The 26,045-nt window shown below is 48.0% G+C and overlaps 1 protein-coding gene across 1 annotated transcript in view; it reads right to left on the reverse strand.

Moving 5' to 3' along the window:
- Nucleotides 1–17,097, reverse strand: part of TBC1D22A (TBC1 domain family member 22A) — a 585,912-nt gene extending 568,815 nt beyond the window's left edge. The window contains exon 1 of the mRNA XM_073652139.1: nucleotides 16,831–17,097. Coding sequence (XP_073508240.1) covers nucleotides 16,831–16,892 — 62 coding nt within the window. The 5' untranslated portion in view covers nucleotides 16,893–17,097. The remainder of the gene's footprint in view (nucleotides 1–16,830) is intronic.
- Between the last annotated feature and the right edge of the window lie 8,948 nt (nucleotides 17,098–26,045).

Below are 26,045 nucleotides of genomic sequence, written 5' to 3' on the forward strand. Positions count from 1 at the left end.
CTCAAGGTCATCTTGATCTTCACTTGGACTCTGCAGTTGCTCGGGGCACCGTTTTAGGTGGTCTCTGGAGACGGTGCAAGCGGTTTCTCCTCCATCCTTGGTAATTACACATACCTTCGGGTTGTTGTGGTCGGACTGCAGTACTGTGTACGGGTCGCTCTCCCACTGGTCATCTAGCTTGTGAAGCCTTCTCTTCCGCTTCAGGACCTGCTCACCAGGTTCCAGGGGACCAGCAGGGGCGTGTTGGTTGAAGAGCCTCTCTTGCTTTTCTCTCGCTTGAGCCAGACTCCTCTCCACCCTCTCCTGTACCTTCTTGTACTGTAGCCGCCGTTCCGTATCACAGTCCGCGTCTGGGGAGGTGTCCTCGGGTGTTAGGACTCCCATCTCCAGGTCTACCGGCAGCTTACCTGGTCTTGCTCGCAACAGGTAAGCCGGGGTGCAATTTGTAGCATTCACCGGGATATGGTTGTACAAGTCTATCAGGTCTGGCAGCTTCTCCGGCCACAGGCTGCGTTCTTCCAGGGGCAACGTCTTGAGGAGATCAATGACGATATTATTCATTTTCTCACACAGCCCGTTGGTTTGCGGGTGGTAAGGCATTGTCCGAATCTTCCTACAGCCGTAGAGGTTGCAGAACTCCTGGAAGACTTCAGCCTCAAACGCTGGACCTTGATCTGTCAAGGCCTGTTCCGGATACCGGTGTGGACGGCAGAAGTGTTGTTGGAAGGCTCTGGCCGCTGTTTGGGCTGTCAAGTCTTTAACAGGAACCACCACCAGGAACCGAGAGTAATGGTCCACAATCGTTGGGGCATAGATGTAGCCGGAAAGGCTTGGGGCCAACTTCACATGGTCCAGAGCTACCAGCTCCAGAGGCTGCCTAGTGACGATGGGCCTCAAGGGTGTCTTCTGGCTGGTACGGTCCTTCCTTCTGAGGTTACATGGGCCGCAGTCCCTGCACCACTTCTCTATGGCCCCTCTCATACCGATCCAGAAGAACCGCTCTCTCAGTAGGAACTCCAGTTTCTTCCACCCGAAGTGTCCCGCTCTGTCATGGTAGGCCTCCAAGACCATTGCGGCATCTCGTCTTGGGACAACTACCTGCCAGGTCAGCTCGTGCGTCCGGTGGTTGACAAGCCTTCTGCACAGCTTACCTTCGTAGAGGAATAGCCTGCTTTTCTCCTTCCATAACTGCTTGGCTTCCTCTGGAGCGTCCGGGCCAGGGCTAGCATCTGCCTGGGTTAACATGTCTTTCACCAGGCGTATTGCAGGGTCACTATCTTGCGTTTCAGCCCAGCTGTGGTGGGGTAAGGGGTTGAACATGACGGTGGCTAGGTCTTTGTCTCTTACCCGGTGAGAATATTGAGTGGCTCCATACCGGTGGAACACAGGGAGCTCTACTTCCTCCAACTCTTCCGAGTCTTCTTCTCCTTCGGGTAGGAGGGGCATTCTTGATAGGGCGTCTGCACTGGCGTTGGTTCTGCCCGCCCGGTACTTGATTGTGAAGTCATAATTTGATAGCCGGGCCATCCACCGCTGTTCTAGGGCAACTAACCTTGCATTATCCAGGTGTGTCAACGGGTTGTTGTCCGTGTACACAGTGAACTTTGCGGAGGCCAGGTAATGTTTAAACCGTTCTGTGATGGCCCACACCACTGCCAAGAATTCTAGCTTGAAGGAGCTGTAATTCTCCGGGTTTCTTTCAGTGGGCCTCAGCTTCCGGCTGGCATACGCTATCACCCTTTCTCTGCCCTGTTGGTTCTGTGACAGTACGGCTCCCAGCCCCACATTACTGGCGTCCGTGTGGAGGATAAAAGGCTGGCCATAATCGGGGTAGGCCAGGATCTCATCCCCCGTGAGGGTCATCTTCAGCTGGCGGAAGGACTCCTCTTCCGGCTTGTCCCACTTGAAGGGTGGCTTTTGGCTCCTGGTCTTAGATTGTCCTATAAGGAGGTCCTGCATAGGGGCTGCCATCTTGGTGAACCCGGGGATGAACCTTCGGTAGTAGCCTACCAACCCGAGGAACTGCCTCACTTCTTTGATGTTAGAGGGGCTTGGCCAGCTCTTGATTACTGTAACCTTGTCGGGGTCGGGGGGCTACTCCTTCTGCACTCACCACGTGTCCCAGGTACTGTACCTTCGGTTTTAACAGGTGACACTTTGAGGGTTTCACTTTCATGCCAAAGCCTGCCAGGGCCTCGAACACCTCGGCCAGGTGCTTTAGATGATCCTCGTAAGTCTTCGAATAGACAATCACGTCGTCCAGGTAAAGTAGGACCGTCTCGAAGTTTCGGTGCCCTAGACAGCATTCCATCAGCCTCTGGAAGGTCCCTGGTGCGTTGCAGAGCCCAAATGGCATACAGTTGAATTCGCTTAATCCTATCAATTTTAGTGCGGCCAAAGACTCCTCTATCCTAGGTAACGGGTACGCGTTTTTATGGGTGATACGATTGACCTTTCTATAGTTCACGCACATTCTCATGGTACCGTCTTTCTTTTTTACCAAAACTAAGGGAGCTGCCCAGGGGCTACAGCTATCTCTAATGACCCCAGCTTCTTTCATTTCTCTCAGCATGCCCTTTGCGTTCTGATAATGTGCAGGGGGTACAGGTCTGTGTCTCTCTTTTATTGGTGGGTGGCTCCCAGTGGGGATGTGGTGTTCCACTCCCTTTACTCGGCCTAAGTCTAGCGGGTGCTTACTAAAAATTCTCTCGTAATCCTGAACCACCCGGTAGACTCCTTGTTTTTGGTGCAGGGGAGTAGAGTCAGCACCCACATGGAGTTTCTGGCACCAGTCCTCCTTGTGTTTCTGGGAGCCATTATCCTCCACCGGGAGAGATGGAGGCAAGGGCTCCACGACCCTGAGAGCATTGTGTTCGACAGCAAACAATTTGGCTAATGTAGCGTACCGGGGAAAATGTACTTCCCTCTCCCCAATGTTTAAGATCCGGATGGGCACCCTTCCATGGCGGACATCAACCACCCCCCGGGGCTGTCAAAATGGTGGGCCTGCTGTCTGAGTACACGGGTTCTACCATGGCTTGGTAGTCTCTCCCTCTTAACCCGATTGCAGTCCGACACCAGATCATCATTTCACTTTTGGGAGGCATGGCAATGGGGAACGGGTCGCTCATCCTCACGCTACCTATCTCACCACCAGACAGTTCTACCTGCTGCCGTCTCATCAGGGCTCTTATCTTTTTCTGGAGGACCCCCTGTTGGCTGGAGCTAGCATTCATCGCCACCTGCTGCAAAATTACAATTACTTCTGAAAGACAATTTTCAATCACGTTAGTACCCAAGGTTATTTTAGGGTGACTTTCTCGACGGTCAATGTCCTCAATGATCACTCCCTGTGCCGGCAGTTCAACTTTAACAATCTTAATGGTCATCTCTCTGAACCCCACCTGTGGCACGGGCTGGCCATTGCTGGCGATGATGCTCAAGTCATTGTCTGGATAGCGGGTTATGTCAGTGTCACTCCAATACTGCTTAAAAAGTACATAGGGGATGGTGGTCACTTGAGACCCAGTGTCCAGCAGTGCACTCATGGGGATACCGTCCAGCACTACGGGTAAAACCGGGCGCCCCCCCACGTACTTATCGCGCCAATTAGACGGACCTGGTGACCTTATGCCTGGGGGTTGGCCCTCTGCCCCAGATCGGACCCGTTTAAAGTACAGTACCTGGCTATGTGTCCTGGCTGGCTGCAACGGCGGTAAATCGGCTGTCCATCCTCAGTGTAACGACTGTACGGTCCTGGTCAATGCAGTAACACTCTTTGTTAGTTCTTGGACCTGATGGTGCAGGTTTGCAGGCTGGGATCGATTTAGGGCCTGCGCATCAGCCCCCACAAGGTCAGCGGGGTAGGGCGCCGCCCCCTGGTGGTAAGTGATGGCAGGGCGCCGGGAAGCTACAGCGCCACCTGGTGAGGGTTCTCGGAGCACCCGGATGGCCCTATCTTTGAACTGTGCAAAAGTCAAATCGGGGTTCTGTAGGGCCATCAGGCACAGCTGGGTTCTGTGGGCGCTGGACAGCAGGCCTTCTATGAACTGGTCAGTCAATAGTTTATCTGGATCCTGCACGCTGCCAGGGTCAGCTTGTTTGATTGCTCCCAGGGCTTCTTGCAGGTTTAAGGCATAGTCTCTGATACTATCTTGGGCTCGCTGCTTACATCCAGAGAACAGCATTTTGATTTCTGCTGAGGTAAGGGTATCAAAGGTGTCCCGTAGACGGGTCAGAACCCCCCTTACAGTCCTTTTCTCTTCATCTGTCCAAGACTTTACCTCCCGCTGGGCCGCACCAGTTAACTGCCCTATCAGTATGCTTACTTTCTGTTCCTCTGTCAGGGGATAAACTTTGAATAAGCTATACAGTCTTTTTTTAAAGTCGCCCAAGGTATGCGACTCGCCAGCATACTGTGGCAGCCAGGCCGCTCCGGGGATATAGGGCATGGAAAACGGCATCACAGCTGCAGCGGCTACGCTGGTGGTAGAGGGTCCCTCAGCGTCCGACATCTTCCTCCCCCCTAGTTAACCGTGGCCTGCCTTCCGGCGATCCTCTTCTGTAGGCCGCGGCTCCGCTCGTGATGCTCTGGGCGAGGACCTTGCGTCGCTCGGTGATGACGTCGGCGTCCGCTGGATCTCCTTCCAGGACCTTGTGCAGCGTCTCAGCGTAGGGCGGAGCATCAGGTCTCGCGCGTTTTTGACATCCACGCCCCTCTTCTTCCCGCGCGGCGTCCCGAAGATGGCGCCCGATGGCAGGAAACGGCTCCGATTGGCGGGAAACGGCCCCGCATGGTGGGAAACTTCTCTCGGGTATGTATAAAGTCTTTTTCAGGCACGCAATACCCGTTTGTGGCGGGTTGCTCACAATCCTGCCGACTACGCCAAAGCTGACTCGCCCCCTGGGCCGTGGGGTACCCAGAACCTTTTGCTTTCTCCTCGCTGTACTGGTCCCTCTGTGTGGCGGAGCCTCCAGGCTTCTTAGGCCAAGGGACCTGAAATCCCTCACGGGTTGGTTCTCTGCTGCTGGGCTTATAACCCTGACAGCCTCGGACCCCAATGTCCGGTTGTGTGATTCTCTCAGCCAGGACCGGCTCTCGTCGCCTCTGTCCCTGGATCGCAGTTTCTCCTCTGCCTCACGGACTCCTCAGCTGCTGCTGACCTGTCCCTCTTCTCTGAGAACCCATCTGGACACTTCAGAAGTGGGTTCTGGTCTCTCTAACCCTGCCTCAGTTCCAGCTTTTTATAGGGCAGCCAGCTCCCCCTACTGGCCTGGGACAGGAGGAGCTGCATGCTAATGGTCCCTAACCAGGGAACCTCCCTCCTGCTCTCAGACACAGATTATTGTTTGTGGCATCCAGGCCTGGGGTGATACACCCCCATATAATACACGGTGGCATACATCATTGTGGATTACAGAGAACATCCTAACTTTTTTACCCCAAATTTCCCAATTTCTAAACAAATTTCACATGTTCATTGGTCAGACACGCACCCAGCCTCCCAACTTCCAGGTTGTTGGGGGCCAGGTAGTACTTCCGCTTGATTGAAAGTTTGGACCAGTTGCATTGTGGCACCACTGGCCTGAACTGTGTGCTCCCAATGCAGCCATACTAGACAGCCATGTCTCTGCAGCTTTGGAAGAGCATTTTGCCTGCACAGATGTGGTCAGGGTTAGGCGCAAAGTGGCTTCCGTGCAACACTTGTATGCTTTGCACATGTTTGGCCGCCACTCCAAGCCCACAGTAGTGGCCAATCCCCTTAGCACAGAGGGGTAAACAATAAAATAGAGAAGTAGAGCTAGCGGGGGCGTGAGGGACGGGGAGGGGGGACGGGGACACCAGACTCTCTGTGTACTCAGAGCGGTGCCTGAACCGGCGCTGCCGCCACCACGCCAATGACTGAAAGCAAAACACTGCCAGGGAAGTTCATTTCCTCCCTGCTGCATTCGGCTATGAGCAGGCGCTGGGCAGCATAATAAAGCTGTTAACCTGCAGATTAACAGGGTTATTTCTGGTGACAGGTTCCCATAAGAAAATTGGATTTGTTATACCAAGATGCTGCCTTTTTTAACTGATCCGCAGCAGTCACTCGGGTGGGGAAGATATGAGCTAGGCTCTTAAATACGGTAGTTTCATACTAGTTATAATGGAGCCTCTGACTCAAAATTCCTTCAGATTTCCTTGGTATTTTTTTGTTTTAGGAAGGAATAGTGCAATAGCCTACTCCATCCTTGCTGTCAAAAAAGGAATGGAAACCTGACAGAACAAAGCATACCAGGGCACTGGAGATAGGGTTGGAGTCAGAGTCTGTAATAAAGTACGGCATCCAATTCTGGCCTCAAAATAAAACTATTAACTCTCTCTTGTTGTGCTTCATCAATCTATGACCTCTATTAGCCATGAGCCAGATGTTTGGCTCACTGACATCCTTGGTAGATGCACTGTAACTAGTGTTGAGCATTCCGATACTGAAATATCGGGTATCGGCCGATATTCGCGGTATCGGAATTCCGATACTTAATTCCGATACTTTTGCAATATCGTATACCGGAATCGGAAGTTCCCATAATGCAATGAGCCATTTTCATTTTATTCAGCCAATGAGGATCCTAAGAAGTGTGGGCACATCCTGTTAGGCATGTAGGCATCTTAACTAATGGCATGGCTGTGATTGGCTGCTGAAATGATGTCATGATGCACTATAAAAGCCGCCGCCGCCATTTTGAGCTCACTCTGCTGTGAATTCAGTTAGGGATAGGACGCTGTTGTTCTGAGGGACAGTTTTAGCTACCTATTTGCTCTATACTGCTTTACCCAAGCTACTTTCTAAATCACTGTGCCTTGCAGTGCTAGTGCACAGTTCCCTGTGCTGTTCACCGCTGTCTGCAAGGTCTGTGTGTGTGAGTGCAGCTCACCCTGTAGTGTGTGCTTCAGCCAAGTCTGGTTGTAGTGCACTCAGTGTGTGTCACTGCCTCATACATTGTCCTTTTTTGCCAATTCATAATTTTTCCTGATATCTCCTATTAGTGTGGTGGTTCCATCTGTATTTAGCTAAATTGGTTCCAAACACACTATATAGGAGTAGATAGAGAAATTTTTTTCCGTCTTGCAGCACTAGTGCACAGTGCTCTGCATCTGTACTGTTCACCGCTGTCTGCAAGGTCTGGTGTGTGAGTGCAGCTCACCCTGTAGTGTGTGCTTCAACCCCGTCTGGTTGTAGTGCACTCAGTGTGTGTCACTGCCTCATACATTGTCCTTTATTGCCAATTCATAATTTTTCCTGATATCTCCTATTAGTGTGGTGGTTCCATCTGTATTCAGCTAAATTGGTTCCAAACACACTATATAGGAGCCTTTCTGCAGCATTGGGCCCTGCAGCCCCAGCCAGATTAGTATTAGCCTATTTTTTGCAGCCTCATCTATTGCATTGTAGGTTACCTTCCTACATTGTAATAGCTACAAAAAGTTTGTGATACTATCGTTATTACATCTTTAGGCACATCCAGTGTCTTTTTGTGACAAAAAAAAACCTAAATAAAGTTCACCAAACACTCCACTTTACAGTTGTGTAGGCCACATTAGCTCATATTAAAGTCTAGTCCACACTTTATAAAATTAGTGTTTCTTATACCTGTTAGCAGCTGTTCAGGAATAAGCACACTAAGCCCTTAGTACTTTTCTGCCTATCTTTATCAGTCTACCAATATGAAGAAGGCATGGAGTAAGGCATGTGGTCGTGGGCATGGGCGTGGGCGTGGGCGTGGAGTTTCTGCAGGGAGAGGACGTGAGGATTCTGTGCCTGCAGGGAGAGGACGTGGGGATTCTGTGCCTGCTGCGGGCACCAGTGACTCAGCATCCCCCAGTTTTACCAGGGAACAGTCCTTTATGCGCAGCTTTGTAGGAGCTAGCCGTACCCCACTGCTGCGCGAGGACCAAATTGAAGCCGTTGTCGGATGGATGGCAGCTAACGCATCGACTTCAATTAGTTCCAGATCCTCTCAGGTCCTGAGCACTGAAGAGCACCCATCTGTCTCTTCACCACCTGCCAAATTGCCCAGCCAGTCAGAGAGCCCTGGACAGGAGCCATCTACTTCTGTTCTCTGAATCTCTTGGCTTGGAAAGAGGGGGCCAGCCAAGCAGAATTCGAGAATTTGAAGAAGAGGTAGTATGCAGTGATGCGCAACCGTTTTGTCTCTCTGAATCTGAAGAGGCGGGTGGGCCAGTGCCTATGGTCAGCAGCACACCTCAGTACGCATCTGATGATGAGACTCAGGTGCCACTTTTTGGTGCGTACTGTGCTGTCGAGACTACCCAGGAGAAGCAGTTGTTTGAAGAGGGTGGTGTAGATGATGAGGTCCTTGACCCATCATGGCGTGAGGGACAGGAAGGTGGTGGGAGCAGCTCTGAGGAAGAGATTCCCCGAACGGCCCAAAAAGGAGGGAGAGGGAGGGGGCAGACTTGGTTGCCTGTAGCCTCCACTTCGGCACCCATTAGGAGCATGGCTCTTCCAAAATCCAAAGCGGGCGCTCCCAAGACTTGCAGTGCCTGGTCCTTTTTTGACACAGTTGCAGATGACATTTGCTTTGTCAAATGCAAGCTGTGTAATCAGAAGGTGAAAAGAGGGAAAAGTGTCAGCAACCTCAATACCACAAATATGTGGAAACATGTGCGGACCAAGCACGTGGTGGAGTTACAAAAACACACTGAAGACCTAGGCCAACCTACAGCGCCACCTACCACCTCTTCAGCTCGTGTTGTAGCCTCTTCCTGCAGCTCACACACAGCTGGTTCGGCTTCCTCACAGGATCGCCATGGAAGAATCTCTGGCACTGTTGTACAGAGACACAGTGTAATTCCACCCACAGCACCACTTTCCCAGTCATCCTCACACTCCCAGGCCAGTCTACAGCCATCGTTAGCACAGGCATGGGAGAAAAGGCGCCCATACTCGGCAAACCACCCCCGAGCACAGGCTCTGAATGCTGGCATTGCTAAACTACTGGCCCTTGAAATGCTATCATTCAGGCTGGTGGAGACTGACACATTCCGTAACTTTATGGCATTGGCAGTCCCACAATACAACGTGCCCAGCCGCTTTTATTTCAGCAGGCAAGCCGTCCCTGCCCTGCAACATCATGTGGAGGGAAAAATTAAACATGCGCTACAAAACGCCGTCAGTAGCAAGGTCCACCTGACCACTGATGCGTGGACCAGTAAGCATGGACAGGGACGATACCTTTCCCTCACTGCCCATTGGGTAAATGTTGTGGAGCCGGGTACAAATCTTGAGAGTGGCGCTGTACGTGTTCTGCCAACTCCAAGGATTGCAGGAATCCAGTCTGTACACATTGACTCCTCCTCATACTCCAGTTCCTCTGAATCAGCGCTGCAGGAGCCGTCACGGTCTACCTCCACATCGACCCGTGAACGGTTACCTGTTATGATGACCGATATGAGCACAGCCGTGGCCAAACGTCAACAGGCCGTATTAAAATTAATTTCTTTGGGGAATCGAAGCCACACAGCGCAGGAGCAGCAGAGTGACGTGTGGTTTGTGCCAGCGAATCTCCAGCCAGGCATGGTAGTGTGTGACAATGGCCGAAATCTGGTGGCAGCTCTGGGTCTAGGCAACCTCACTCACATCCCATGTCTGGCACATGTGCTCAACTTGGTCGTGCAGAGTTTTTTGAGGGACTATCCGGATCTTGATGCACTGCTTCACAAGGTCCGCATAGAGTGCGCTCACTTGCGGCGTTCCAGCAATGCAAGATCACGCATTGCAGCTCTGCAGCGCCGATTATGTCTTTCGGAACATCGCATCATATGTGACCTACCCACCAGGTGGAATTCAACGTTACATTTGTTGGAGAGGTAGTGTGAGCAGCAGGCAGCAGTAATGGAGTACCAGCTGCAGCAGGCGCAAACAAGTCGCAGTGCGCGCCGTTCACACTTCACCACCACTGAGTGGGCCTCTATGAAGGACATTTGCCACGTTTTGCGTGCCTTCGATTATTCCACGCGGATGGCGAGTGCAGATGATGCACTAGTCAGCATGACTATCCCCCTTATCTGCCTGCTTGAAAAAACACTGCAAGCACTAAGGGACGAGGTTTTGGAAGAGGTGGAGGATGAGGAGTCACAAATGCCATCTGCTTCTCTACAGTCTGCGCAACGTGGTTCCTCACAAAGGCCTAGGCAGGGGACACTTTGTGAGGAGGATGAGGAGGAGTCAATGGATGAGGAAGACATCTGTCCAGAGGAGGGAGGTACACAATGCTCTAGTAGTCAGTATCTAGAGCGAGGGTGGGGTGATGCAGAGCAGGCAGAGATCACGCCTCAAGCAGGGGACAGCGTTTCTTGGCCAGTTGGCAGTCTGCAGCACATGGTTGATTTCATGCTGCAGTGCATGAGAAACGACCGCCGCATCGCCCACATTCTCAACACGGCTGATTATTGGGTGTCCACCCTCCTAGATCCTCGCTACCGGGACAACTTACAAAGCCTCATAACACCGTTGAACCGGGAGCGTAAAATGCGGGAGTACCAAGACGCACTGGTGCATTCCATCATGTTCTCCATTCCAACCGAGAGCAGTGCTGCTAGTGCTTTACAAAGCAGCTCAGTGCGTCGAGGCAGTGGAGGAAGCTCTGCACAAAGAGGGAGCAGAAGCAGCGCTTCAGCACAAGGCAAGACCAGTATGGCCGAAATGTGGCAAAGTTTTGTGTCCCCGCCGCCACAAATGTCTACACCATCACAGACGGCTCCAGTCAGCAGGAGGCAACGTTTCCGTCAGATGGTGACAGACTACATGTCTTGCCCTCTTAGTGTACTCCCAGACGGCTCTTCTCCCTTCAAGTTTTGGGTCTGTAAGCTGGATACATGGCCAGAGCTTAGTCAGTATGCACTGGAGGTGCTAGCTTGCCCTGCTGCTAGTGTATTATCGGAACGCGTCTTTAGTGCCACAGGTGGTGTACTAACAGACCGTCGCATGCGACTATCCTCCGATAACGTTGACCGGCTTACTTTTCTCAAAATGAACAAGGCCTGGATCTCTCATGAATTTGCCAGTCCTCTTCCAGAATAAATAATTGGTTGGCAACAGTATCCAGGTCTCCTGTTCTGTTCATGTTTCTACCACCTGAACTGTAATCCCTGAGCTCCAACACCGCCAGTTGGCGCTCGGAAGTGCCGTCTGCACAGTCCACACTTGCTGCGGTGTTATTGGGGTTCGGTAACGTCAGCTGTTCCCCTGCTGTACGGATGGCAATTTCTCCTGCTTTGTCCACATCCACTGTACTACACATTTTAAAGTTGCTCCAATTACACCTCTGGCTCCTCTGTTTTCATTCTTATCCCTGGGCTCCAGCACCGCCAGTTGGCGCTCGGAAGTGCTGTCTGCACAGTCAACACTTGCTGCCGTGTTATTGGGGTTCGGTAACGTCAGCTGTTCCCCTGCTGTGCGGACGGCAATTTCTCCTGCTCTGTCCATATTCACTGTGCTACTTATTTAAAACTTGCTCCAATTACACCTCTGGCTCCTCTCTGTTTTCATTCTTATCCCTGGGCTCCAACACCGCCAGTTGGCGCTCGGAAGTGCCGTCTGCACAGTCAACACTTGCTGCGGTGTTATTGGGGTTCGGTAACGTCAGCTGTTCCCCTGCTGTGTTCACGGCAATTTCTCCTGCTCTGTCCATATTCACTGTGCTACTTATTTAAAACTTGCTCCAATTACACCTCTGGCTCCTCTCTGTTTTCATTCTTATCCCTGGGCTCCAACACCGCCAGTTGGCGCTCGGAAGTGCCGTCCGCACAGTCAACACTTGCTGCGGTGTTATTGGGGTTCAGTAATGTCAGCTGTTCCCCTGCTGTGTTCACGGCAATTTCTCCTGCTTTGTCCACATCCACTGTACTACGGATTTAAAACCTCCTCCAAATACACCTCTGGCTCCTCCGTTTTTAGTATTTACCCTAGGCTCCAATACCGCTAGTTGCTGCTCAGAAGTGCCGTCTGCACAGTCAACGCTTGCTCCAGTGTTATTGGGGTTCAGTAACGTCAGCTGATCCCCAGCTGTGTGTCCGGCAAATTCTCCTGCTTTGTCCACATCCACTGTACTAGGGATTTAAAACCTCCTCCAAATACACCTCTGGCTCCTCTGTTTTTAGTATTTACCCTGGGCTCCAGCACCGCCAGCTGGTTCTCGGCAGTTCCATTGGCTCTTGTACCTTCTGCTACCCATCCGGGTTCCAGTACCGTCAGCTGGTCCTCGGTAGTTCCATTTGCTCTTGTATCTTCTGCTACCCATCCGGGTTCCAGTACCGTCAGCTGGTTCTCGGCAGTGTCTTTGGCACGGGTACTCCCTCCTGCCCAGCCTGGTTCCAGCACGCCAGCTGTTTCCGGGTAGTGTCAACGTCACTTTGCCTCCAATGCGTTGTCCTGTCGTGTTGCGGTCGGGTTAGCCGACTCTATGGTGCCTGCAGTTTAGGTGACTCCTATGTGGGCTGCGGGATCTGGCAATGAAGGCTGGTTCCATAGTGCCAATAGGACAAGCACCCCCTGTAGGACTGTGGCTTTTGGTAACTGCGGCCGGCTCGCGGCCTTGAACTTTTTTTTACATGGGTACCTTCTGCTACCCATCCAGGTTCCAGTACCGTCAGCTGGTTCTCGGCAGTGCCTTTGGATTAGGTGCCTCCTTCTCGGTATCCAAGTTCCACCAACGTCTGCTGGTCCTTGGTAGTGCTTTCTGGCACAGGTACCTCCTGCTTAGTAACCGAGTTCCAGTAACATCAGCTGGTCCTCGGTAGTTCCATTGGCTCTTGTACCTTCTGCTACCCAACCGGGTTCCAGTACCGTCAGCTGGTCCTCGGTAGTTCCTCAGCTTTCTTGTACCTTCTGCTACATTTCCAAGTTCAAGCTTTTTGAAATGGTTCTTGGTAATCACTCTGGATCTCCCTGACGAGGACCCTGAAGACGAGGACCCTGAAGACCAACCCTAAGAAGACGAGGACCCCGAAGACAATGACCCTGAAGACGAGGACCCTGAAGACCACCCCGAAGAAGACGAGGACCCTGAAGAAGACGAGGACCCTGAAGACCACCCCGAAGAAGACGAGGACCCCGAAGACGAGGACCCAGAAGACCAACCCGAAGAAGACGAGGACCCCGAAGACGAGGACCCCCGAAGACGACGACCCTGAAGACCACCCCGAAGAAGACCAAGAAGATGACCCTGAAGAAGTTGACCAAGAAGACAAAGAAGAGAAGACAAGCACCAAGATACAGAAGAACAAGAGACAGAAAACCAAGAAGCAGAAATACAAGAAGCTGCAGAACAAAAAGCGGAAGAACATTAAGCATAAGACTAAAAATCAGAGCAAAAGATAATATCTAAATTATAAGCAGAAGATGACTAAGCAGTGTATGGGGGTGAGTCCGTTCCTCCTCGTGGTGCCCCTGGAAAAGACCTGCTGCAGCAGGCCAAACTGAACGCGGACAAATCCTGTTGTAAATCTTTTGTGACGGGCAGAACGAAAGGTGTAATGTCCAACCTTTTATAGATAACAACTACAGGAATGCCTGTCACAAATAAGAATATGATGAAGAAGAAGAATATGAAGAAGATGAAGAAGTAGAATATGAAGAATGTAAAAAAAAGAATAATACGAAGAAGGTGAAGAAGAAGAAGGTGAAGAAGAAGTGGATGAAAAAGATGCTGAGGATGATGAAGGAGAAAGTGTGGGAGAAGTAAAAAAGAAGGTGAAGAGCATGGAAGTAGTGAAACATAAATATCTGACAAAATATAAAAATACTTAACATAGTTAATATTTCCGTAACTCAGAACATAATAAAAAAATAGTAATTCCTGCTATTCCATTTGATTGGGCTAAACCTCTATGCCTTTATTGTCTCCCCCACCTCCCCCAATACATTCTACATTATTCTTAGTTGTTTTCCTTCATGTAGAAATAACCTACAAGGAAAGAAAGGGTTTATTTTAATTCCGATATTTATGTCCCATTGACTTGCATTGGTTTCCGGTATCGGAATCGGCGATATCCGATACTTTTTCGGTATCGGTCCGATCCAATCCGATCCGATATTTCCCGATATCGGAAGGTATCGTTCAACACTAACTGTAACAGATTCCCAGCCTTCTAAAAGTAAGGCCACATTCACACATCTGAGTGGGTGCTACCAATTCAAGAGAAAACTGACTTTCTTTTCCTCAGGTATCATCCTTGCTACTTCCATTTTTTTTCACTGAAAAGATGTGCTTACTTTCAAGCCAATAAGAAGACCCCTGGAAAGTCTCATTTTTAGTCAAAATGGATCACTAAACAAAAGGCAGAGTAGCAAAACAGAGGCGGTGTGGAAGCCTTCCGATTTGTATTAGTGTATCACGGATCCTCATTGACTTGTATGGCCAAGTCTGAACCGCAAACGTGGACCAGAATAGGATCTGCTCTGAGCTTAAGGCCACGTTCACATGTTCAGTATTTGGTGAGTATTTTTACATCAGTATTTGTAAGCCAAAGTAAGGTGAGGAACAATCAAAAATTATAGGAAAAGTATAATAGAAACAAGTCACCACTTCTGTATTTATCACCCACTCCTGGTTTTGCCTTACAAATACTGATGTAAAATACTGATCAAATACTGAACTTGCGCACGTGGCTTTATGGATCTAAAATCTTGGATCCGAGATCTTTACAGATGTGTGAATTGATCCATTCAACTCTATGGACTTGGACAGCACTCGGACAATTCACACAAATGGAGCCAATGCCGGATTCAGACAAGTATATGGAAAAGTGTCCGATTTTCCTCCAGAAGAACGGGACGATTTTCGCCTGTATTTTTCATTGGTGTGCAATCCGTTTTTATACATCAGCATTGAATTAAATTTACAAGACCAAATAGTCTCTCCTATTTTAATAACTGCAATGTATTTGTAAAAACCGGATACACATGTTCCATATGGGCTATGATTATTTTTTTTGTGCCCCCATAGCTTTGAATGGACAAGTCTCATTTGCAGCACAAAAGACACCAGGGCACGCTGTGATATTTTTTCTTCACAAGGACCGAGTGACTGCCATCTGAACAGCCATATTGAATAAGATTTGTCAGTGTGCTGTCCGTGGGTTATCAGCAAGCTTACCTATAATACCCATCTGCAAGGGTCCTAAGGCAAGGTTCAGAGGTCTGTATTTCACAGTCCGTATACGGACAGGACCGCAATGCTGTAAGATCAGGTCAGGACCAGGGTCAGTCCATGCATTCCTGTCCGTATACAGACCATGAAATATGGCCGTCTGAACCCAGCAGTAGACCCAGTCAGCCTTTCAATAACAAGTCTGACCTCAGTCACAAGAAGCAGCGGCCATTATCATAGTGAGAAAGTGAAGCACAATTACAATATAAAAGCAGAAAAACAAGACTAATAAACCGAGCGCTGAACTGAGGCGTGCCTGCATTATGTCACACCTTTACAGAAACAAGGACACAGACTCACAAATCACTTGTGAGTCTTTCTTAAATGACCTGATTTCAGGTCTGGGCAAATCCGGGGAGCAGTTCACACGTTAGTATTAGTTTTGCACCAAAAACAGGATCCAAGCAGGCTGTGTGACCATGGCTTAACTCTGCAGTGCTGGTCCTCGGTAAGGGCTCATCCAAACAACGAGTAACAAACTGCACACGGACCAGTGCTAGTCTATGCTGTCTTCACATCACATCAACGCTCTTATACACGGACAGATGGTCTGCATGTAAAAAAAAATGGCAGCGTGCACTACTTTGGTCTGTATTAGGGCTACAGTCTCCCACTCTAAGTCAGTGTGTGCGCAGAGTAACACCTTCCTTACAGGTCCCCATATCAGGATCTCATAGATCCATTACAATTACTAAAGATAAGGAGCTGCGCTTGACCTTTTATTATTTCTTAAATTGTTCATGTAAAAAACAGATGTACAAAAAAAAGCACAAAGATTAAAAAAATCATCTGCTTTTTTGGGATGGAACCCAGATGATTTTTCGATTTGCTTGTCTGAACATGACCTTATGCTTCTATTCACCTTGTGGAATAAATTGACAGGTGGGTGGAACCAGTTCGGGGGCGTGTCCCTGCAGATGCTGACATTGTCCAATCAATCAGTGCCTGCGTAGGGACACACCCCCTCAATAAGGGTGAGATCACACAGGGGGCTTAAACTCCCCACCCCACAGTGACCAATGACAACATGATTTGGTTTTAAAATGGGGAATACAGATATTTCATAGATCAGATGTGACAGGAGCGCTGCACCCTATTCAGACGCCTCCTGACATTAGATTTCGGGGATCCTGAGGACATCATCACTGCTTTTCATGGCAGTATAACATATAGGGTCCCCTTACTTAGAGCCCAGATGTGACAGGGGCTCTGCACCACACTGGCCCCTATTCGGACGCCTCCTGACAATTAGATTTGGGGGATCCTGAGGACATCATCACCCGCTTTTCATGGCAGTATAACATACAGGGGCCCCTTACTTAGAGCCCAGCCTCCACGATCAGTATCCTTTAGGCTGTGAATACAGGGCTGACTAGTCTATGGAGCCTGATGGCCACCTGACAGCCCACACCTGGTGCTGAGCCTTCCTGGTCCCCATGACAGTCCTATCTCCTAGGTAACAGCGCTTCTCTGCTCCCACCAATGACTGACAGCTAGTGATGGCCGGCCCCACCCACCTCGCCACCTGCACATGCCGGCCCCTGCAGTGTGGAGATCAGGAGCTGTCATGGACCCCGCAGCCCTACACCCGGCCATGTCCCCGGTCACACGCACCTTCCCGGCACCTTAGCGGCGCTCCTCTTCCAGAACTGCTTTCTCCCTGCGTCGCTCGCCATTTCCTCCCCACATTACCGGCTCGCCGGGATTCCAGCACGCACCGCCACCGGGTGATTTGTTCTACGGAAAACCCTATCCACTGTGACTGTGTGCCGCCATGTTTGAACAAGCAACAATCGCCTCCGCCATTGGACGACTTGACATACTGAAGACAGCCGACCAATCACAAGTGCCGATGCTGAGCACTAAGGAAGTCAACAAACTTTTGCCTGCGCTTAAAGGTCCGTGCTGTCAGCGTGACGTAAAGCAGTACTGCAGGTGTCGTGCGGGCTGTGTGCAGGGACACGGCGCCATGTTTTTGGTTGTCACAGAAGGGGGAAGATGGTTCTTGCGTCTTTTCCGATGTGTAGTTAACCCCTTCTAATAGGAAGGATTACTGAAGCTGAGAAATGTAAAGTTTATGTGTTAAATCTATGAATAAATGAAATAAATAAATGTACCCTTGGTCCAGAATGTGTGGACGCCATCAAAGTAACTGCAAAAACAAATCTATACTGGGCTGTCAAACATGTAAAAATGCGACACATTTCTGTGTTAAATATATGAAATAATTTCAGTATGGAATTATCAGACTAAATGTACCCTTAGTCCAGAAACAATGGGCCCCATAAAATTAACTGCAAAAAAAAAATTATATTAGGCTGTAAAACATGTAAAAATGCAACATATTTTTGTATTTTTTCAGCACGTTTTATGAAATCTTAATGAAAGGAAACCAGCTGATCACTTCTCAGCCAGACGCTCCTCAGCTTGAGCAGAATGAGTCCGTATTATCCAAAGGGAAAAGACAACATCCGTCCTTAAAGGGGTTTTCCCACAAACGAAAGTTCATTTTAATCAATAGATCTTGGCATAATAATAACTTCCACAATTGGATGTGTTTAAATAAAATGTTCCTGTGCTGAGATAATCTTATAAATGTGCCCCTGCTGTGTACTGTGTAATGGCTGTGTCTGACCGCACAGGGACATGGTCTGATCATACCACATCTTCTGGGCAGGGGAGGAAGCAAAAGAGTATACAGACATTACTGTAGGGGATCACAGAGGATTCTTTCTGTGAGGTGAAACATTTCTCTGCCTGTTTTTAAACAATGTTTTACTTAAAAGAAGGAATCAGCTGTGATCCCCTGCTGTAATGTCTGTATACTCTTTTGCTTCCTCCCCTGCCCAGGAGATGTGGTATGATCAGACCATGTCCCTGTACCGTCAGACACAGCCATTACACAGTACACAGCAGGGGCACATTTATAAGATTATCTCAGCACTGGGACAGTTTATTTAAACACATCCAATTGTGGACATTATTATTATTATTACAAGATCTATTGATTAAAATGAACTTTTGTTTGTGGGAAAACCTCTTTAAGAAACTGAAGCTATGAATAAGGAGGTTTACTTCCAAAGCGCGTCAATGTTTGATCACCTGTGTTCAGTGGTTTTAGCGCTGCTGAAATAAAGTTACAATAAACTTGAGTTTCTCAAGGACGGAGCGCCGGCTTTTCTCTTACTGGATTTTACAAAGTGTTACCTTTTTTTTCTGGTGTGTTTGATGTTTTATATAGACGTCTGATGGCTACACTGCATGAAGACGATGAAGATATCTGGGATGTAGACTTTGCAGAAAGGCGACCATTTTTATACTGCGGTTTCTCACAGGTGTTCAAAACAAAATCCGTATTTTCTTGCACAGAGGTTCAGCAAATCTGCGCTTAAAAACACAACTGCAATTTTCCATATGTTTTTCAGTCTCCCTATACAAAGCCTTAGGCCTTGTTCACACATAGTTGCATTTCGTTTTTTCCACTGAGCTTTTTTTGTGCAGGAAATCCTCCGTGTTTACCAGGGGAAGTAAAGTGGATGTGACTTCATGAAAACGTGTGTCATCTGTGCATGTAAAGATGCTGCAGAACTGCTTGTGTTTTGGTGTTTTTTTTTGTTTTTTTTTACCCAATAGCCTGAAAAAAACACATGTAAAATTGCAATTAGGATTCTAAAGCACCACTCCTGCATTTTTGCACCGCTGGAGTGGTGCTTTAAATGTAAGTCCCCTGTCTAATACTTACCTGCTGCCGCCTTAATCGTTTTCCAGCGTCGCTCCCATCAGTCTCTTGCGAAAAGTGACCTGCCTGCAGCTCCAATGTTTTATGGGGCGTGCCAGAGGTCACTTTACAATACATCTCTATGAGACCCTCGTTCTGGCTCTCATAGACTTGCATTGAGCTCTTGTGACGTAGCTTCTGTCTTCCAGTCATTCAGAAGCTGCGCTCACAAGATGGCGCAGCGGGACCAGAGCAGCGTTCGTAAAAAAGGTGAAGCCACCGAAAGGTGACTATAAGAACGGGCGCAGGGAAGTTATATTTAAAGCGCCACTCCAGCTCTGAAGAAAAAAATGCAAAGTGGTGCTTTAAAGGGAACCTGTCACCAGAAATAATGCTGTTATCCTGCAGATATGGCTTTGATCTGCAGGTTAATAGCATTATTATGCTGCTTGGTGCCTGCAAGTAGCCAAACGCTACGGAGAAGAAATTAAATTTATTTTCCCCGACAGAATTCTGCGTTCAGTCATGGGAGCGGCGTTGGTTCAGTCACCGCTCTGAGAATACAGAGCAGCAGCTGCAACCGTGTCCCCAGCCCTGACTGACACTGGCTCTGCATTGCGGCTGGCTATCAGTCAGGGCAGAGGGGGAAGTTACAGATTCTGCTCTGTATTCTCAGAGCAATGACTGAACCGGCGGCGCCCCCGTGACGGAAATTGAATGCTGGCGGGGAGAATAAAGTTCATTTTCTCACCGCTGCATTCAGCTACGTGCAGGCGCCGGGCAGAATAATAACATTATTAACCCGCAGATCAACCGCATATCTGCAGGTTAACAGTGTTATTTCTGGTGACAGGTTCCCTTTAAGTGGGAAATGACAGTGCGTATGCACAAAATAAAGTATTAAAAAAAACACTATGTTAAATAAATGGGAAAATGCATCTTAAAAAGCACAATAAGCGGAGCTGATTCTATTATTATTCTTTTAGAAACCTGCAGAAAACACAGAGAAAAAATGCAGCATTTCCTATAGGGTGAATAAGCACCAAACAATTGTCTGTTAACGCACAGTTAAACTTGGCCAAGTTATCTTCACTACATTTTAAAAGGATGGGATCCTACTTGTGCACCATATATAGGAGTGCCGTTCTATACAATCGTTCATTTTTAAAGCACAGTTGTCACGAGTTTTCAGAAAATTGTATCTACTTTGCTTGAAATGTAAAATGCACAGCAATTCTGCATTTTCTGAAAATGGCCTCTACTTTATCTTGGGTGCAGTGTTTTTGCTGGAAAAAAATCACTAAAAACACAAGCAAAAGTGAAAAACCCTAAGAAAATTTTTCAACTCCCTACATTAACCCCAACAGGTCAAAATAGCAAACAATAATATTAATATTCTTTGAATTTTGGGTGGCTTATGCTGTAATCCTTTGCCACTGCTGTGTAGTGATATTAGTGTAAACCTTTTGGCTGTTCCATTTCGGCTCGCCTCCTGAGACTCCTGAAGGGCTTAAAACAGTGGCCCGAGAGTCACACCATGCCCTAACCCTTCCTCCACCGCCGCTCACTCTCACCGTTATCCGCATCCTCAGGATGCAGACAGTAGTGAATACATTGGTGGAGGAGGTTTTGCCGGCTTCTTCCAACAATCAGCGTGTGAAACAGCAGACGTGGTGACGTCACTTCATCGCGTCTGCTGTGCGGAGAGTCAATGCACTGGGGACAGGAGCAGAGCCCCAGGGGAACGGAAGCGAGGTGAGTATATGTTGTTTTTTTTCATGTGTATGTGTGTATATGGGAGGTTTGTATGTATATAGGAAGCTATGTGGGGGCTCATACTGTATATAGGAGGCTATATGGGGGCTCATACTGTATATAGGGGCCTATGTGAAGGCTAATATTGTATATAGGAGGCTATGTGAGGGCTCACACTATATATAGAAAGGCTATGTGGGGGCTCACACTGTATATAAGGAGACTATGGGGGGCTCATACTATTTATAGGGGACTATGTGAAGCTCATTCTGTATATAGAGAGGCTATGTGGGGGTTCACATTGTATATAGAGAAGCTATGTGGCGGCTCATACTGTATATAGAGGTCTATGTGGGGCTCATAGTTTATATAGGTGGCTAATACTATATATAGGAGGCTATGAGAAGGGTCATATTGAATATAGGGAGGCGATGTGGGGGCTCAAACTGTTTATAGAGCGGCTATGTGGGGGCACATACTGTATGTGGGGACTTTTACTATATATAGGGGGCCATTTGTGGGCTCATACGATATATAGGGGGATGTCAGCATACTTAATTCTGCTCAATATCAAGTGATAATATTAATATAAAATAATAATTACAATATACAGTACAGACCAAAAGTTTGGACACACCTTCTCATTTAAAGATTTTTCTGTATTTTCATGACTTTGAAAATTGTACATTCACACTGAAGGCATCAAAACTATGAATTAACACATGTGGAATGATATACTTAACAAAAAAGTGTGAAACAACTGAAAATATGTCTTATATTCTAGGTTCTTCAAAGTAGCCACCTTTTGCTTTGATGACTGCTTTGCACACTCTTGGCATTCTCTTGATGAGCTTCAAGAAGTAGTCACCGGAAATGGTTTTCACTTCACAGGTGTGCCCTGTCAGGTTTAATAAGTGGGATTTCTTGCCTTATAAATGGCGTTGGGACCATCAGTTGTGTTGTGCAGAAGTCAGGTGAAGCTGACTCGCCCCTAGGCCTTGGGGTACCCGGAACCGGGCTTCTGTGCGATGCTAGGGGTAGTAGTGGCAACCCGATCCCGTGGCTCAGGGTGGTCAGACCAAATGCTGTGGCAGTCTATTTATAAGTGTTTTGAATGTCCGACTACGCCACTCGTGGATTGCGGTCAGGGATAACCGCCGCTGCTAGGCAGACCGCTGAGGCTGGTGTTGGTGTGCAGCACAGGGGTAGGATAACTCCCCACGGGAACAGTGTAGCCTCAGGGCAGTGTAAGTGAATGCTGTGGGTGATAGTGCAGGCCGCAGTAATAAGATTTCAGAGTCTGCTTCAAACAGTCCAGGGTCTTTATTGTAGGTATTACTACTGACCCAACAGGAGTACCGAGTAGGAATGGGCCTGGGTGTCTGTGAGCATTCGGGCGAGCCCCACTGGTCAGGGAGAGTGTGTAGGCCTACCGTTCTCTCTCTATGCTCTTGCTGACTATCCCCCTTTTCGTGGTGTAATAGCCCACGTCCCTGAGCTGGCCGTGTACTTTGCCTGTATGGCTTGCGACTCGGGCCTGGAGTACCTTTGCTTCTCCTAGCTGTACTGGTCCCTCTGTGTGGCGGAGCCTCCAGGCTTCTTAGGCCAAGGGACCTGAAATCCCTCGCGGGTTGGTTCTCTGCTGCTGGGCTTGCAATCCTGACAGCCTCGGACCCCAATGTCCGGTTGTGTGCTTCTCTCAGCCAGGACCGGCTCTCGTCGCCTCTGTCCCTGGCTTGCAGTCTCTCCTCTGCCTCACGGACTCCTCAGCTGTGGCTGACCTGTCCCTTCCTCTAAGGAACCCTTCTGGTCACTTCAGAAGTAGGTTCTGGTCTGTCTAACCCTGCCCCAGTTCCAGCTTTTATAGGGGCAGCCTGCTCCCCCTACTAGCCTGGGACAGGAGGTGCTGCATGCTAATGGTCCCTGACCAGGGAACCTCCCTCCTGCTCTCAGACACAGCCTTTAATATTTGTGGCATCCAGGCCTCGGGTGACACAGATACACAGCTGATAGTCCTACTGAATAGACTATTAGAATTTGTATTATGGCAAGAAAAAAGCAGCTAAGTAAAGAAAAACGATTGGCCATCATTACTTTAAGAAATGAAGGTCAGTCAGTCTGAAAAATTGGGCAAACTTTGAAAGTGTCCCCAAGTGCAGTTGCAAAAACCATCAAGCGCTACAAAGAAACTGGCTCACATGAGGACCGCCACAGGAAAGGAAGACCAAGATTCACCTCTGCTTCTGAGGATAAGTTTATCCGAGTCACCAGCCTCAGAAATCGCAGGTTAACAGCAGCTCAGATTAGAGACCAGGTCAATGGCACACAGAGTTCTAGCAGCTGACACATCTCTTCAACAACTGTTAAGAGGAGACTTTGTGCAGTAGGCCTTCATGGTAAAATAGCTGCTAGGAAACCACTGCTAAGGACAGGCAACAAGCAGAAGAGACTTGTTTGGGCTAAAGAACACAAGGAATGGACATTAGACCAGTGGAAATCTATGCTTTGGTCTGATGAGTCCAAATTTGAGATCTTTGGTTCCAACCACCGTGTCTTTGTGCGACGCAGAAAAGGTGAACGGATGGACTCTACATGCCTGGTTCCCACCGTGAAGAATGGAGGAAGAGGTGTGATGGTGTGGGGATGCTTTGCTGGTGACCATGTTGGGGATTTATTCAAAATTGAAGGCATACTGAAAAAGCATGGCTACCACAGCATCTTGCAGCGGCATGCTATTCCATCCGGTTTGCGTTTAGTTGGACCATCATTTATTTTTCAACAGGACAATGACCCCAAACACACCTCCAGACTGTGTAAGGGCTATTTGACCAAGAGGGAGAGTGATGGGGTGCTACGCCAGATGACCTGGCCTCCACAGTCACCAGACTTGAACCCAATCGAGATGGTTTGGGGTGAGCTGGACCGCAGAGTGAAGGCAAAAGGGCTAACAAGTGCTAAGCATCCCTGGGAACTCCTTCAAGATTGTTGGAAGACTATTTCCGGTGACTACCTCTTGAAGCTCATCAAGAGAATGCCAAGAGTGTGCAAAGCAGTCATCAAAGCAAAAGGTGGCTACTTTGAAGAACCTAGAATATAAGACATATTTTCAGTTGTTTCACACTTTTTTGTTAAGTATATAATTCCACATGTGTTAATTCATAGTTTTGATGCCTTCAGTGTGAATGTACAATATTCAAAGTCATGAAAATACAGAAAAATCTTTAAATGAGAAGGTGTGTCCAAACTTTTGGTCTGTACTGTATGTTAATATTACTATTGAGTAGAATTAATTTCAGCCTATTAGTTTGGCCCTCCACAACAGTCACTGTCTCTCATGTGGCCCCTCGGGAAAATTAATTACCCGAGACACAATATCAGACCAGTTAGCAGTAAGTTTATTGGGTCTGTTCTATTGTATCAGTTATCAGCAGTGACTGTAGTTTAGTCATGCTTGCCAACTTGCGGCTGTACCAGATATTTGATTGCTGACAATAATTTTATGTACAAGCTCATCTGATTTTATAAGCCAAGTCCCTGTTCCTTGCCCTCTAAGTGTGCAACTGAATACCGTCGCGCCACCTGAAGTTAAAAACTCCTGATGTCACGTGCAGCAAACTTTTCAAAAGGACTGCTTTGCAAGACCTTTCTGGAGGGTTTAGCAGTGCTCAAGGTATTTAGCTCTTTAGAAAGTCAGTTTTTTGGGTAAAGTAGACAATATGGGCTGAATTAATCATTTGCAGGTTTTGTAAGCCCTTCACAACGAAGCCTGTTTTCACCTTCCTGATCAGGCCTATTTTCCAATTCTGACCACTGTCACTTTATGAGGAAATAACGCTGGAAAGCTTCATTGTATCCCAGTGATTTGAAGATAGTTTTTCTGTGACACATCGTGCTTTATGGTAGTGGTGCATTTAGTTCGATATTTTTTGCATTTATTTGTGAAAATTTCGGAAATTATGCGAAAAATTAGCAATTTTTAAACTTTAAATTTTTATGCCCTTAAACTAGATAGTAATATTATACAAAATAATTAATAAATAACATTTCCCATATGTCTACTTTACATCAGCATAATTTTTTACACAAAATATTTTTTAGTTAGGGAGTTAGAAGGGTTAAAAGTTGATCAGCAATTTGTCATTTTTCCAACAAAATTCACAAAACCATTTTTTAGGGACCACATCACATTTGAAGTGATTTGAGAGGCCTATGTGACAGAAAATACCCAAAAATGACACGATTTTAAGAACTGCACCCCCAAAGTGCTCAAAACCACATTTAAGAAGTTTATTAACCTTTTAGGTGCTTCATAGATTATAAAGCAATGTGGAAGGAAAAAATGAAAATTAGTGATGATCGAGTATGTTTCATTAACCCTTTCGCCGAGCACGCTCGGGTGCTCGCTGAGTGTTTTGGCGTGCTCGGCATTTCTTTTACTGTCGCCGCGGCTGCAAGTGTCACTGCTGTTAGATAGCTGTCACACATGCAGAGATTACCTGTCAAACAGGCACCCGAGATTGCTCGCCGAAAGGGTTAATGAAACATACTCGAGCATCACTAATGAAAATATTACATTTTCCCACAAAAATGTTGCTTTAACCTCAATTTTTTCATTTTTAGAAGGGTAACAGGATATAATGGATGCCAAAATTTGCTGTGCAATTACTCCTGAGCACGCCGATACCCCATATGTGGTAGAAAACTACTGTTTGGGCACAAGAAGGGCTCAGAAGGGAAGGAACACCATTTGACTTTTGAAGCGCAAAATTGGCTAGAACAGCAGATGCCATGTCATGTTTGCACAGCCCCTTATGTGCCCAAACAGTGGAAACCCCCCCACAAGTGACCACATTTTGGAAACTACTCCTTTCAAGGAATTTATCTAGAGGTGTGGTGAGCACCTTGAACCCACAGGTGCTTCATAAAATGTGATAACATTGAGCCGTGAAAATGAAAAAAAAATACACTTTTCCAGTATGTCCATCCGGCCAGACAGCACACCTGGACCTATGATGGGACAGGATCACAGAGAGGTTTAAAGGCTCCTCCAACCTCCACCCTGCAGTGGTTTTCCTGTCCCTACAGGGGAAAGTTGCATGAGAGGTGCTCCTAGAGTGAAGATAGCTTATCCTGTGGAGCTTCATTATACAGACTCCTGGGCATTGGGAGGGGAAGTCCCAGCCTTTCCTTCCCTGCTAAGCAGTCCGGAGCTGACTCCTCTCTGAGTAGAGGTCCCTCAGCCATCATTCACTGTATCAGAGTATGAACTCAGGGGTATCGGAGTGTCTCAGCCTTCCCTTTTCCCTGTCAAGCGGTCCGGTGCCAACACTTCTCTGGGTGGAGGTACAACAGCCAG

This window comes from Phyllobates terribilis, unplaced genomic scaffold (genome assembly GCF_046119375.1).
Source record: "Phyllobates terribilis strain yellow unplaced genomic scaffold, ASM4611937v1 Scaffold_11__3_contigs__length_659146591, whole genome shotgun sequence".
Taxonomy (NCBI): domain Eukaryota; kingdom Metazoa; phylum Chordata; class Amphibia; order Anura; family Dendrobatidae; genus Phyllobates; species Phyllobates terribilis.